Source organism: Rhinoraja longicauda, chromosome 27 (assembly GCF_053455715.1).
Source record: "Rhinoraja longicauda isolate Sanriku21f chromosome 27, sRhiLon1.1, whole genome shotgun sequence".
Lineage (NCBI taxonomy): Eukaryota > Metazoa > Chordata > Chondrichthyes > Rajiformes > Arhynchobatidae > Rhinoraja > Rhinoraja longicauda.
This window is the reverse complement of record NC_135979.1, coordinates 20,830,268-20,843,268: the sequence shown is the minus strand read 5'-3', so window position 1 is coordinate 20,843,268 and position 13,001 is coordinate 20,830,268. Positions and strand designations below refer to the sequence as shown.

General features: G+C 40.7%; 1 protein-coding gene across 2 annotated transcripts in view; it reads left to right on the top strand.

Moving 5' to 3' along the window:
* The window catches only part of csmd2 (CUB and Sushi multiple domains 2), a 1,532,573-nt gene that overhangs the window by 1,245,076 nt on the left and 274,496 nt on the right, over nt 1-13,001 (top strand). For both annotated transcript variants that reach the window (XM_078423311.1, XM_078423310.1), the window contains one exon: nt 10,967-11,169. In XM_078423311.1, coding sequence (XP_078279437.1) covers nt 10,967-11,169 — 203 coding nt within the window. The remainder of the gene's footprint in view (nt 1-10,966; nt 11,170-13,001) is intronic.

Sequence of the window (13,001 nt, the reverse complement as noted above, 5' to 3'; positions counted from 1 at the left end):
TTTCTCAAAGTGAATTAACGTACAAAACTGCACAAGTTTGGGAAGTACAAGTAAACCAAAGAACCCAGAGGAATCCCACAAGGTCACAGGGAGAATGTACAAACTGAACAGAGAGCAACCGAGTTCAGGATTGAATCTGGGTCATTGGAGTTGTGAGGCAGCAGCTCTATTAGCTACTAGACCAAGTGGACCCATTGGGCCCAAACCTCTCCTGCATTGGTGCACACCCTCTCCTCCCCTCTCCCCTCTCTCCCTCCCCCTCCCCCTCCCCTCTTCCTCCGCCCACCCTCCCTCCATCCCCCCTCCCCTCCTCCTTCCTCCTCCCCCCTCCTCCCCCCCTCCCTCCTCCTCCCCCCCCTCCCTCCACAACGTGATGTGTGGGTCTGCAACAGAGTAGTGCATTGCAGTAGCTCCACTGGACATGTTGGGGTGGAGACGAGCACAAAGGATAGGTTGGCGGCAGCAGAATCAGGCCTGGTTTGACTTACAAGCCACCAGGCAGAGGACCATACTTCAAAAGAATATATTTTGCCATATTACAACTTGTTTCTCCTTTCAGTTGAACTGCAGTGCTCTTTTATGAGATGATCCCTCCAGATTGTACCAATGCAAGGCCTTCAGCACAGCAATCCTTTCAGAGCAGCTGTTGCAAAAGTCATGACAAACTCAAATGATGGCTGGCAGCACTTCAAGTGCAGACAACATCACATCTCACTGCACATCCCCTGAAGCGCAGCCTCTTCCTCAAGTTTCAATTAATGGCACACCAAGTATTAAAAAAAAAGTGCATCAGTGTAAGTGAAAGTGGAGTTTGTTTTCAAAACTATTTAATGAATAGAGACCAAAAGGGAAAAGGTGCCTGTGGTTGCGTTGTCATGATAATCAACTCTTCAATGGTTCAAGAATTCTAATTCATTGTACCAAAAATAAAAGGTTGCTATAACAAATTATTACTTGAAGCTGGGTATGCAGGCAGTTCAGCTTTTCACTGTGTCTGTGCTTTACAATGTGTCCGTGCTTCACATGTAAATTCCCAATCTGATGAATCATAAATAACTCGTTTTTATGAAATTTTCTGGACAGCCTAGAGTAGTAATGGGCATGAATTTAATCAAGTGAATACTGCACCGGACTGAAAGCAGCATCTCCTGATCATTGTACCCTGCAGCTGACAGCAAAACATATCACCACCACCTCCTCAAATTGCTTTTTTAAATGGCTGTGATGGTGTACAGGGATTCAGCTCACACGTCTTCTTTCAGTCACTTTGCATTGCAGCTCTATTTCTACTTGTCCGTGTGTTATTGTGTTTTCTCCCCGGCGCCCCATTAATGTGGCCGGGTTTCCCCAATAATCCCGCACTGAATGGTACAAGGGAAAAGGTTATGGTGGGAAACAACTTCATATGCAGAGGCGGTCACGATTTTACAGCCCGTCTCACTCTTTTGGCACGATCTAATGAATTGAATCTGAACTAAAAGTATTCAAATTTATACTAGACATACTGCACTGTAGGAGGGAGCTGGGGATATGTTGTGTGTAGTACATCCTGTATGAGGGCATGAACTAACATGGAAAGTACCTCTACCCTTCAGTTTTTACCCTGAATTTTGAGAGGAACCAGGGGCACATTCTTGGCCTCACGAGATGGCTGTCAGCTGTGCTTGGACTTTACTCCTTTCTGGAATCTACTTGAGGCCATTGCTGGTGAGGCCAATAGCCTAAAATAGAATACTCTTTGAATTGGTTATAGCCTGCAGAGGTGTGGAAGGTACTCCATAAGTTCATAAGTAGCAGGCCCCCCTCGGTCATGGCTGACCATGGGTGATGCATCCTAGTTGTTGGCTGCTTGCTCCAAACCTCGGCTACAGCAGCGTCGCTTGTGGCTGAAGAGGCCAATGCGGGATTAACAGTCTCTGTTGCAAAGGTCACATTTGTGTGTGGTCTCTGGTCGTTTGAAGTTGCTCCGCTCCTTTCTGCGTGCCTGCTTGTCTGCCGCTGCATTCATCAGTTTCTCTTCCCCAGTTTTGAGATGTTGGTTCATGGTACCTCTCCACCTTGTGCGGTCAGCTGCAAGGCTCTCCCAGGACTCCACATCGATGTTGAGTGCCTTCATATCTCTCTTGCAGACATCCTTGTAATGTAGCTGGGGGCGGCCAATGGTTCTCCTCCCAGATGTCAGTTTTCCATAGAGGATGTCTTTTGGAATACGGCCATCCTCCATGCGGTGGACATGGCCCAGCCACCGCAGCCTGCGGTGCCTGAGTAGTGTGTACATACTGGGAATGCCAGCGCGAGACAGAATCTCGGCATTGGACACTGTCTTGCCAGGATATACCCAGGATACGGCGGATGCTTCTAAGGTGGAAGGTGTTGAGTCTTCTCTCCAGTCTGGCATATGTAGTCCATGTCTCACTGCCATACAGCAGCGTGTTGTTGACACAGGCGTTGTCGACTGCTATCTTTGGCTTCACTGTCAACCAAAGAGGTTCTACCGTTCATAAGTTCGAGGAGAAGAATTAGACCAATCGGTCCATCAAGTCTACTCTGCCATTCAATCATGGCTGATCTATCTTTCCCTCTCAACCCCATTCTCCTGCCTTCTCCCCATAATTCCTGACACCCTTCCTAATCAAGAATATGTCAATCTCCATACTCATTAGGAATATGTTGATCATGAGGAATATTTTGGTGGAGCCAAGAGTCCAGCTGTCCAGGAGCTGTATGGGGTTCTGAAATGAAGCCCGCCTTTCCCCTCTCACAAAACAGAAGACTTAAATTGAAGCACATTCATATGTGACACTTACATTTGCAACATTTACAGATTACTTTTGCAAGTGGTACTTTATTTGTTGGTTTACATTAGCTTGGATGCAGTCTATTAACTATTTGATCTAAGTCAGGTAAGCGATGTTCAAGGAGTGTCCTTGTACACACGCTACTGAAAACTAATGTGCAGGTGCACTGCCAGTTAGGAACGAATAAGATACATTTGAAGCGGGACCACCACACATTAACATTTATCAGTGGAAGATTTGGGCACAACTGTACAGATTACTTATTTTAATTTGTTTTTCACAAAAGGACACAAAGTGCTGGAGTAACTCAATGGGTCAGGCAGCATCTCTGGAAAACATGGTTAGGTGACACTTTGGGTCGACTCACCACCTCAGACCCTTCTTTGCGTCCTTTTGTGTGGTAACCGGCATCTGCAGTTCTTTGTTTCTCGATAATTTCTTTTTCTTGGCCAATCCTTCAGGATGACCTGCTTCCACTCCAGTTTTGTGACTTCAGAGGCAGCTGATAAGGAATAGTGGGGACCGCAGACTCTTCTGCAGAGGAGGGAGTACAGATTGGTTTGTGCATTTTGTTGTTTGCAATGATATAGGGCCACAATACACCAACTGCACTTGGTACATTTTGTACAATTACGGTCTCCACATTTAAAGAAGAATTGGACTGATTCTTGGTCTGTCATTGCAGGGAGCATTAGAACTTAAAGGAAGGAGAGGTGGTGTACACAATTCTGGACATCTTTATATAGTAGGCTCTGGGAGGATGCTTCCATTAGTGGAGGAGTCTCAGATTAAGGACCAAGATAATAGCTGACCAGTTAAGATGAAAACGAGAAAAAATGTATTCATGACTGAGTGATGATTTTTTTTGGAGTTCTGACCCCAAAGTGTTGCAGAAGCTCCATCATTGATTGCAGTTAAAACAATGGTAGTCATATTTTTGGTTAAAGAATGAAGGGATACAGGAACATGGAGTTGAGGTAAAACATGGGCCATGGTTTTGTTGATGGCAGGACTCATTGAGGTGTGAGGGAGGGGGTGGGGTAGGGTGGAGGGTGGGGGGGGAGGAGGTGGGGGGGCAATAGAGGAGGATGCCAAATAGGCTATTCCTCTTTTTTTAATAATTATTTGGACACACTGTTATTGATTCTCATAAATCATCCTTTTATAGTACAAAATCTGCCTCATGCTCCAAAACAATTTTGAGTCTTGTTTATTGCAGTCAACCCATCCTGACACTTTCCTGCATATTTACAGAAAAATGTAATTAAAAACTCGGCTGTTATTCTGATGAAAGGGTGAAAACGGAAACAGTTTGAAAATGTGACTCAGAGGCTAATTGCCGAAAATTATGATTTGACCTTGTTTGCAATTACAGAAATAGATATTTGCAGGCTTAGTTTATGGAATGCGGTTTCAAAGTAATTTTCAAGCATCCATTCAAGGGACATGGATGGGGAATTAGTATGGGTGTGGAGAATCTGAAGGAGAGTCAATGCATTTACTGAAATGGATGCTACCCGACTCCGATAAAAGGTCAGTCTTGGATTCTATTGGCGAGGCCTCCTTTAAGTTGTTCACAGCCAATCTTCATTGGTACATTTCAAAGCTCTGGCCCAAAAACAGCAAGCCACTGAAGTGTCACTGGAAAACTTGGTGGCAATGTCCAGGTTGTATTGCATATCACAGGGCACCACCAAACGTGCCTGGGATTCATTGTACAATCCTTATTGGATGTGTGAAGGATCCCACAATGGATAGCATGGATTTTGTAATATTTGATTCAACATAATCCAAACCCTGTGAATACTCACACATTTCAATGGTTTAATCTTCTCACTTCCTTGAGTGGAATAGCTTGGCTTTCGTGATTACAGTTTGTTGGATCAGAGCCTTTGCAAAGAAAGGTAATTGCACACACGTTTCGAACCATTCAAGGGCACTTGATGTAACTAATATATTTGAGGTATCTTAGAGATAAGAATCTCATATTGGGAAACCACATAGCTCCCTACCACTATAATTGTGATAAGGAGCCACTGTAATTAGAAAGTCCATTGCATTTGTGCATAGTCAAAGACTGTTGAAAGCTTTTCATTTCTGTTTGGTGCACTTATGTTTAATGGATAGACTTAGTGTGTGCTTGATGAGGCTTTCAGGATCCAACAGAGATTCAAGTGAAGGGGAAATGAAAGTAGTGTAGGAACATTTGATGCAGGCATGGTTAGAATTAATTAGATGGTAGTATACTGCAATATAAGTCAAATTTGGTCAACACCCTTAACTACAGGAGCAAACAATAATAGTTTTGGTTGTGAGTTGCAGGAAACATTTTCATTCTTATTGTGTTCCTAACATGTTAATTATATTTTAAATTCTGTTTTTTTCCTGATGCTAACTTAGTGTTATTCACCTGTAACACTCCTTAGAATCTAATGGCAATATCTCCCTATTGAGGTATCTTGTGCAACAGTGGAAATATGATTATGTTCTGTGGAAGAAACAATAAAAATTGAAAGGACTTTGAAGAAGTGTCAAAATTATAATTGCAAATGGAATAAAGAATAGGAATAAACATAATTGAAATGATAAAGAATCTGTGGTCGAGAATTGATAGAGAAATGGCATGATTAGCTTTGTAATGCTATAAAGCAATTTGTTAAATTGTTATTTATAATGCAAGGTGGATGTTTGATTTGATGTACCTGTATACTAATTTAAAGTTTATGAAATTTATGAATTGAAATTTTGAAAACTGAGATAGACTAAACATAAATGAGTGATAAAATATTTATTAGTATTAACTGATTAGGAAGAGACCAGTCAGAGAGAAATTGTAGCCACAGAGGTTTAATTGAGCGAGTGAAAATAATTCTGGCAAGGGAGGAGAGTCAATCTCAAATGTTGTGAAGGTGAATGCTTTTGAGGTAGAAAAACTAAAATATACTGAGCTGAAGTATTACGAGAGAAAGAAATTCTGACTGATAGCTTCCTGATGGGAGTTTGCACTAAAATAATTTTGACATGAAAATGAATGGGGAAATAATTGGAAGCATGAAGATTATGAATAATACAAATGAAAAACGGAGGAGACAGTGAAAATAAGCTAGGAGGATCCGAGTTTGCATGCTTGAACTGAACCTTGAGGTATGCTGTCAAGAAAATATTATCTCAATAAAGATATTCTCTTATCATCTAGATTGTGGGGATATATCTTGCATATTATTAGTTTAAAATAATTGTAATTAATTCAGAATAATGCAAACTTATTTACGTAGGCATAAGTAATTAAGTTTACATTGCACTGATTAATTACAGTTCAATGATATGGGTGCTATGTAATGTGTAGGAAGGAACTCCAAAGACGTACAGGTATGTAGGTTAATTGGCTGGGTAAATGTAAAAATTGTCCCTAGTGGGTGTAGGATAGTGTTAATGTACGGGGATCGCTGGGCGGCACGGACTTGGAGGGCCGAAAAGGCCTGTTTCCGGCTGTATATATATGATATGATATGATATGAACTGCAGATGCTGGTTGTAAACCAATGATAGACACAAAAAGCTGTAGTAACTCAACGGGACAGGCAGCATCTCTGAGGAAGGGTCTCGACCCGAAACGTCACCCATTCCTTCTCTCCAGAGATGCTGCCTGTCCCGCTGAGTTACTCCAGCTTTTTGTGACTATCTTGGGTGCTGTATAAGGTTGGTTCATCGACGGACCTGTGACTGTAAACTGCTGGGAAACTCTGCAACGACCAATACATGCTCAATTGGCAATGGGTGGACCTACCACCAGCAATGAGTAGTGATACCTACATAAGAAATGTGTGAAACACGTGTCAAAGTTAATGCATTGCCAGCTAATCTGACATCATACTGAGGAAATTGAGATGAAACGGTGTCTTATTATAATGTGAACTAAGAGGTTGGAGTTGCCATTGTATTTCAATTATTCTTTTAGCTACATGTTGTGTCCTTCTATTTGCAAATGGACATATCAGTTTTCTTTCACATTATTATTTATTAAATGGTGAAATATTAATTAGTTTTAGAAACAGAGGTAGAATTGGTTCAAGATAACATGTCCTCTATGACCCAGCCTAGAATATTAGAGCACCTACCCCCTTTTTGGCACTGATTACCCACTGGTGAATAGTTGAGGAATTTACCCTGAACCCAAATGGGTTCAGGGTAAATTCCTCAACTATTCACCAGTGACGCCTCAGATAAATGGTTGTGCCAGGATTTTAAAAGAATGGGTAATGTGTCGTGATATTTTCCTTGGGCATTAAGGGGTTACTTTCTGAAAAGATTGTTGAAATAAATGTTGAGGTGGTGAATAAGGAATTACTCTAATTGGAGAAAAAATACCCACAACAATGAACCTTCCAAAAAAATTCTGAAAAACACCATGATTGTAAAAACTTGGCAAGCACTGATGCAGAAGAACACGAATGCAAATCAATTGAACTGTTTGAAAGAAGGTGGATATGCATGGAAGTAATGGAATGAAAATGATAACAGCTGGTGTAACTGGAAAACTGATGGAGCAGCCTTCATGATCCAAATGGCCTCATTCTGTTACTTTGATTAACTAACCAAGTTAATAATTAAGCCTCACCACCCAAATTAAAGAAAAGACTGAATCCGAAACCATTTATAAGATAAAGTCAGCATGGTGCTCCTAATAAAAGGAGAGTTTCATTATCAAAATTCATTTTTAATATGGGAGACTGAGATTGTATTATTTTGGCAGCACCATTTTTGGAAATAACACTGGTGAATAGCACTTATTTAGAAACCATCAGCGTTTTCTTGTTTTAACATATCGTCCCATCACGTGCACTATCGCAGCTTATCTTTAACCATATGCCATTATTTTAAGTGTCAATGGCCAAACAAACTATGTGCCATCTACTGTGGCAGGTGTAAACTGATGGCTAAGATCTCTATGGGGATTGAGCATCACGGAGTGTTATCACAGCATAACTCTAATATTTCAAAATGTCACATTCTTTCATATTTGTCCCAAAGAAATTCAACCATTTAACATTACAAATGAAATTGTGCCTCGCAGCCTCTATTAAAATTTCTCACGTCTCATATCTCTGTCAATATCTCTGCTCTGAGATGAAACATATTAAGCCATATTTCATGTGGAGCTTCCAGTACTTCTTATATTAGTGCCTGTAAATTTGGGATTCCAACATTTGTGGAATCCGTAAATGTGGAATTCCAAAACTTAGCGATAGATAACAAGATACAGGCATTTGCTCTTTCAAAAAAGGTTTTACCCCTGTCCCAATGTCCCAAGTGCCGTCAATCTGCCCCTCAGTTTCTAAGACCAATCACTGCATGATCTTCCCTCTACTACAACATTAACTTCACCCTTTCTTGCAAAGACAGATGCAGTGCACTCATTTGGCACTGCCCTCTGCTGAAATTGGTGGGAGGCTCACAGAGGTGCAAACCTGTCAACATGATTCAAAACGAAATGTTAAAGCCCTACCTATATAATAACAGACTATAGTTTGAGGAGTTGGAAACAGAGTTACATGTAAAGAGAGTGGACAATTCCTAAAATGTGTTTGGGACAATTTTTAAATCGGTACATTTTGAGGGTGGTCTAGCTCTTGGGAAAGAAGGACAACAAAGATGGTGTTCTTCAGCAAAACATGCACAAAAGATGATCATTTTTAATTGATGCCTATGGTCATGAAAATGGTCAGCATAATTTGTCCAATACAAAAGACTGTCAAGGATCTACAAGGATAATGTAATTGATAGACTGGATCTCTGAAATGGGAAAGCAGTTGTTTCAAACTGCTTTTGCAGATAATCTTATGAAAAGAAGGCAGAACAATATGTTTGATCTGCTTGGGTAATTATTTGCAATAGTGAAATGTTCTACCTCAAGCTTTGAATTTATTTTAAAAATGGTGAGTAAAGATCGATGGAAAACAAAATGGTCATGTCTGAAAATGTATGTCATTTACCTTCCCTGTCTGACAGGGGAACTGACGTATTGTTGTTTCTCAGGCAGTTTAGAATATATGGGGTGTTTTTATTTTGAGAAATAATTTTGACGAAGACCTGAATTTCTACTTGGGCATATTCATAGATTAGTTATTTCCATTTGTTTACATTATTTGTGAGGTCAAGTTTGTTTTAAGATAATTCCATTTTCTTATTTATCACTTTTATTTGCATGAGTGAAAAGAATAATGACTATTTGTGGGTCATTTCACATCACTCCGAAAATTTCCATTTTTTTATTTTTTTAAAACACAGAATTCTGAAAGCGGTATCTGCGGAGGCAAAAAATCTAAGTTAACATTTTGGGTTAAGATCGTGCATCAGGACAGAGATGGAAGAGGAAGGATTACCTGTATATTGATATTGGCTTATTAGTGTCATGTGTACTGGGACACAGTGAAAAATAGTGTTTGCATGCTTTCCTGTCAACTCATACCATGCATGAGTATAATCAAGTAAAACACAAGTTAACTGGTAGTGTAAAGAGAAAAAAATACCAGAGTGTTGAATATAGTGTTACAATGTTATAGCGCTATAGCTGTGGAAAAAGTGCAGTCATAAAAAAGGGCAATAGTGAGATAGTTTAGAAGATCAGGAATTTTAGATTATGAGAGGACTGTTCAGTATTCTGATAACAGTGGAGAATACGCTGTTTCTAAATCTGATGGTCATGTTTTGTCATTTCTACCTGATGGAAGAGAGAAGCAACAGGAATGACCAGGTGTTGACAAGAGAAGTTGAGTATAGGAGCAAAGAGGTCCTTCTGCAGTTGTACAGGGCCCTAGTGAGACCACACCTAGAGTATTGAGTGCAGTTTTGGTCTCCAAACTTGAGGAAGGACATACTTGCTATTGAGGGAGTATTGAGGGACATTCTTGTTATTGAGGTAGGTTCACGAGGTTAATTCCCGGAATGGCAGGACTGTCGTACGTTGAAAGACTGGAGCGACTGGGCTTGTATACTCTGGAATTTAGAAGGATGAGAGGGGATCTTATTGAAACATACAAGATTATTAAGGGATTGGGCACGCTAGAGGCAGGAAACATGTTCCCGACATTGGGGGAGCCCCGGACCAGGGCCCACAATTTAAGAATAAAGGGTAGGCCATTTTGAACAGAGATGAGGATAAACTTTTTCACTCAGAGAGTTGTGAAGCTGTGGAATTCACTGCCTCAGAAGGCAGTGGGGCCAATTCTCTGGATGCTTTCAAGAGAGAGTTAGATAGAGCTCTTAATGATAGAGGAGTCAAGAGATATTGGGAGAAGGCAGGAACGGGGTACTGATTGTGCATGATCAGCCATGATCACGGTGAATGGCGGTGCTGGCTCGAAGGGCCGAATGGCTTACTCCTGCACCTATTGTCTATTGTCTATTGTATTAATAATCGTTGATTATGTTGGCTGCTTTCCCAATACAATGTGAAGTGTAGATGGAGATGATGGGGATGGACACTAGTCTGTGCCAATGGACAAGGCGATAATCCCAACTCTGCAATTTCTTGTGGTCTTGGGCAGAGTTCTTGCCAAAACACATTGTGATGCATCAAAAATGGATGCTTTCTACGATGCAGCAGCAGACATTGGTAAGAGTCGTTGCCCGAACTTCCAAAGTCTTTTGAGGAAGTAGAAGCATTGATATTCTTTCTTGGCCTTATCTTCAATGTGCTTGGCCCAGCACAAATTGTTGGTGCACACCTTTTAAAATCTGGAGTTTGGTGGTGTATGAATGCAATCAAAAGGCATACTCAGAGTGAGCAGTCAAGGATTTTCACTCAGTGTGTCAAAAACATTTTGCTTTGTCGGCAAAAAAGGAAAATAAATTCTTGTCATTCAATCAGGTTTTTAGTTAAGTTTAGCTCTACGGAACATATATTGTCATCTTAATTATGTGCAATTCCTTTTAAATATCAAACCTGTACTCTTCGTAGCATAGCAAACTATCATGATATTGGGGTTGAAATGTAAAATACTGTTGCGGCATGTTAATAATCGCAATGAATAGAAGACGAAGGAGACAGCACGGTAAAAGTAACAGCCAGGGTAACGATCTCCACCCATGAAAGTGTGCACCACGTTTGAAGCAAAAACCAGAGGATTCCCCTCAGAATGATCTTGGTTTTTTTTTTTTTCCTTCAGCATCCACTTCCTAGTTTTCCACACAGAAGCTATTCATGACGTTGTGAAGGTTTGGGATGGGCCACTGGAGAGCAGCATCCTGCTGCGTGAGATGAGTGGCTCCATGCTGCCTCCCGACATCCAGAGCACGTTCAATTCCATCACGCTGCAGTTTGACACGGATTTCTTCACCAGCAAGCAGGGCTTCGCCATTCAGTTTCAAGGTATGTGCGCATGACAATGAGGTTATCAGCAGCATCACCGGACACAACGGTCACTGGTTTTTCAAATGTATTCATTTCTCTGGTTGTGAGCACGGTTGTAGAAGCCAGCATTTACCTCCTGTCCGTAAGTTGTTCCTTAGTTGGCGATGGTGAGCTGCCTCTGAAGCTACTTCTGTCCTTTTCCTGAAGGTTTTATTTTATATTTTTTATATTTTCATATTTTTCATATTTCATATTTCTAGGGTAGGGAACGGTGACAATAAATGGACCGCCATGTGTTTAAATATCAGGTGGTTCAGAATAAAGGAGAAACTTCAGGTAGTGGGGAATCCATACACAAGTTCATAAGTTTGAGGAGCTGAATTAGGCCATTCGGCCCATCAAGTCTACTCCGCCATTCAATCACGGCTGATCTATCTTTCCCTCTCAGCCTCATTCTCCTGCCATTTCTCCATAACGCCTGACACCCTTACTAATCATGAATCTGTCAATCTTCGCCGAAAAATATCCATTGACGGCCTCCACTGCCATCTGTGGCAATAAATTCCCCAGATTCACCACCCTCTGACTGAAGACTGACAGATTCACCATCCTTTGACCTCCTCATCTCCTTTCTATAGATAAACCTTTTTATTCTGAGGCTGTTGCCTCTGGTCCTAGACTCTCCCACAAGTGGAAACATCCTCTCCACATTCACTCGACCCAGGCCTTTCACTAGTTGTCCTTATTCTCCGAGATTGTAGTGATCACGGGGTTGGAAGTTGATTTCAGAGCACTCTCGGCAAATTTTGAGCAAAACTTTCATCAGATATTTAAACATTTATATTTACTAAGTCATACAGTAAATGATCAGTGAAAGGAAATGACTTCCTTATTCGTGATTTTTTCTTGTTTAATATTTGATGTGCTCTCATCTAAGAATCTCAAATAAGCATTAAAGACCGTTTCTGACCACTCTTTTCTTTACCTAAAATTAATGTTAAGATAAGAGTGTGGCGCAGTGGTAGAGTCCATGCCTCACAACACCAGAGACCTGGGTTTGATCCTGACCTCAGGTGCTGTCTGTGTGGAGTTTGCACGTTCTCCCTGTGACAGCATAGTTTTCCTCTGGGTGCTCCGGTTTCCTCCCATACTCCAAAGATGTGCAGGTTTGTCAGTTAATTGGCTTCTGTAAATGCCCCCAAGATCAAACCAATATACTGGTGATCGTTGGTCGGCGTGGACCTAGTGGGCCAAAGGGCCTGCTTCCCACGCTGTACCTCTAAACTAAACTAAACTAAACAGTGATCCCTCAGTGAGAATAAAAACATGCTGATATTTCAATTGGAAATCGGAATTTTAAGTATGCCACTTTCCAAGATTGTAAATTAATCTGATGAGATTTGCACACTCTGGTTCATTCAATAAGCATAATAACCAGGTTGATTCCAATTAACTATCTTCATTTCATCATTTTATAAAGCATCATTGACTTTATTACTTCACAATCTTGCTGAACATATTTTATTTAGCATCGTCCATTCTACCTATTTTCAAGGCTTCTGACTGTATAGTTACATGCAGAGCCTAGGTTGATAATTTGAGCAGCCATTTATTTTTGTTCTATAATTATATTTGGTATGAAGGAATATAAAGAGGTGCAGGGCACTTCCCCATTGAAACATATCTTGCTAGATCGGACTCCTATCTTATCAACTGTATCTAAAATGTCTTTACTCCGCCACCATACCAGATTCTTTCAGATACTTAAGCTCCCTCCTTTAACATTTTCTTTTTGGTTTTATTTTGTTTTAATGTTTTTTCTGTTAAAATCAAAATCACTGGACTTTGTA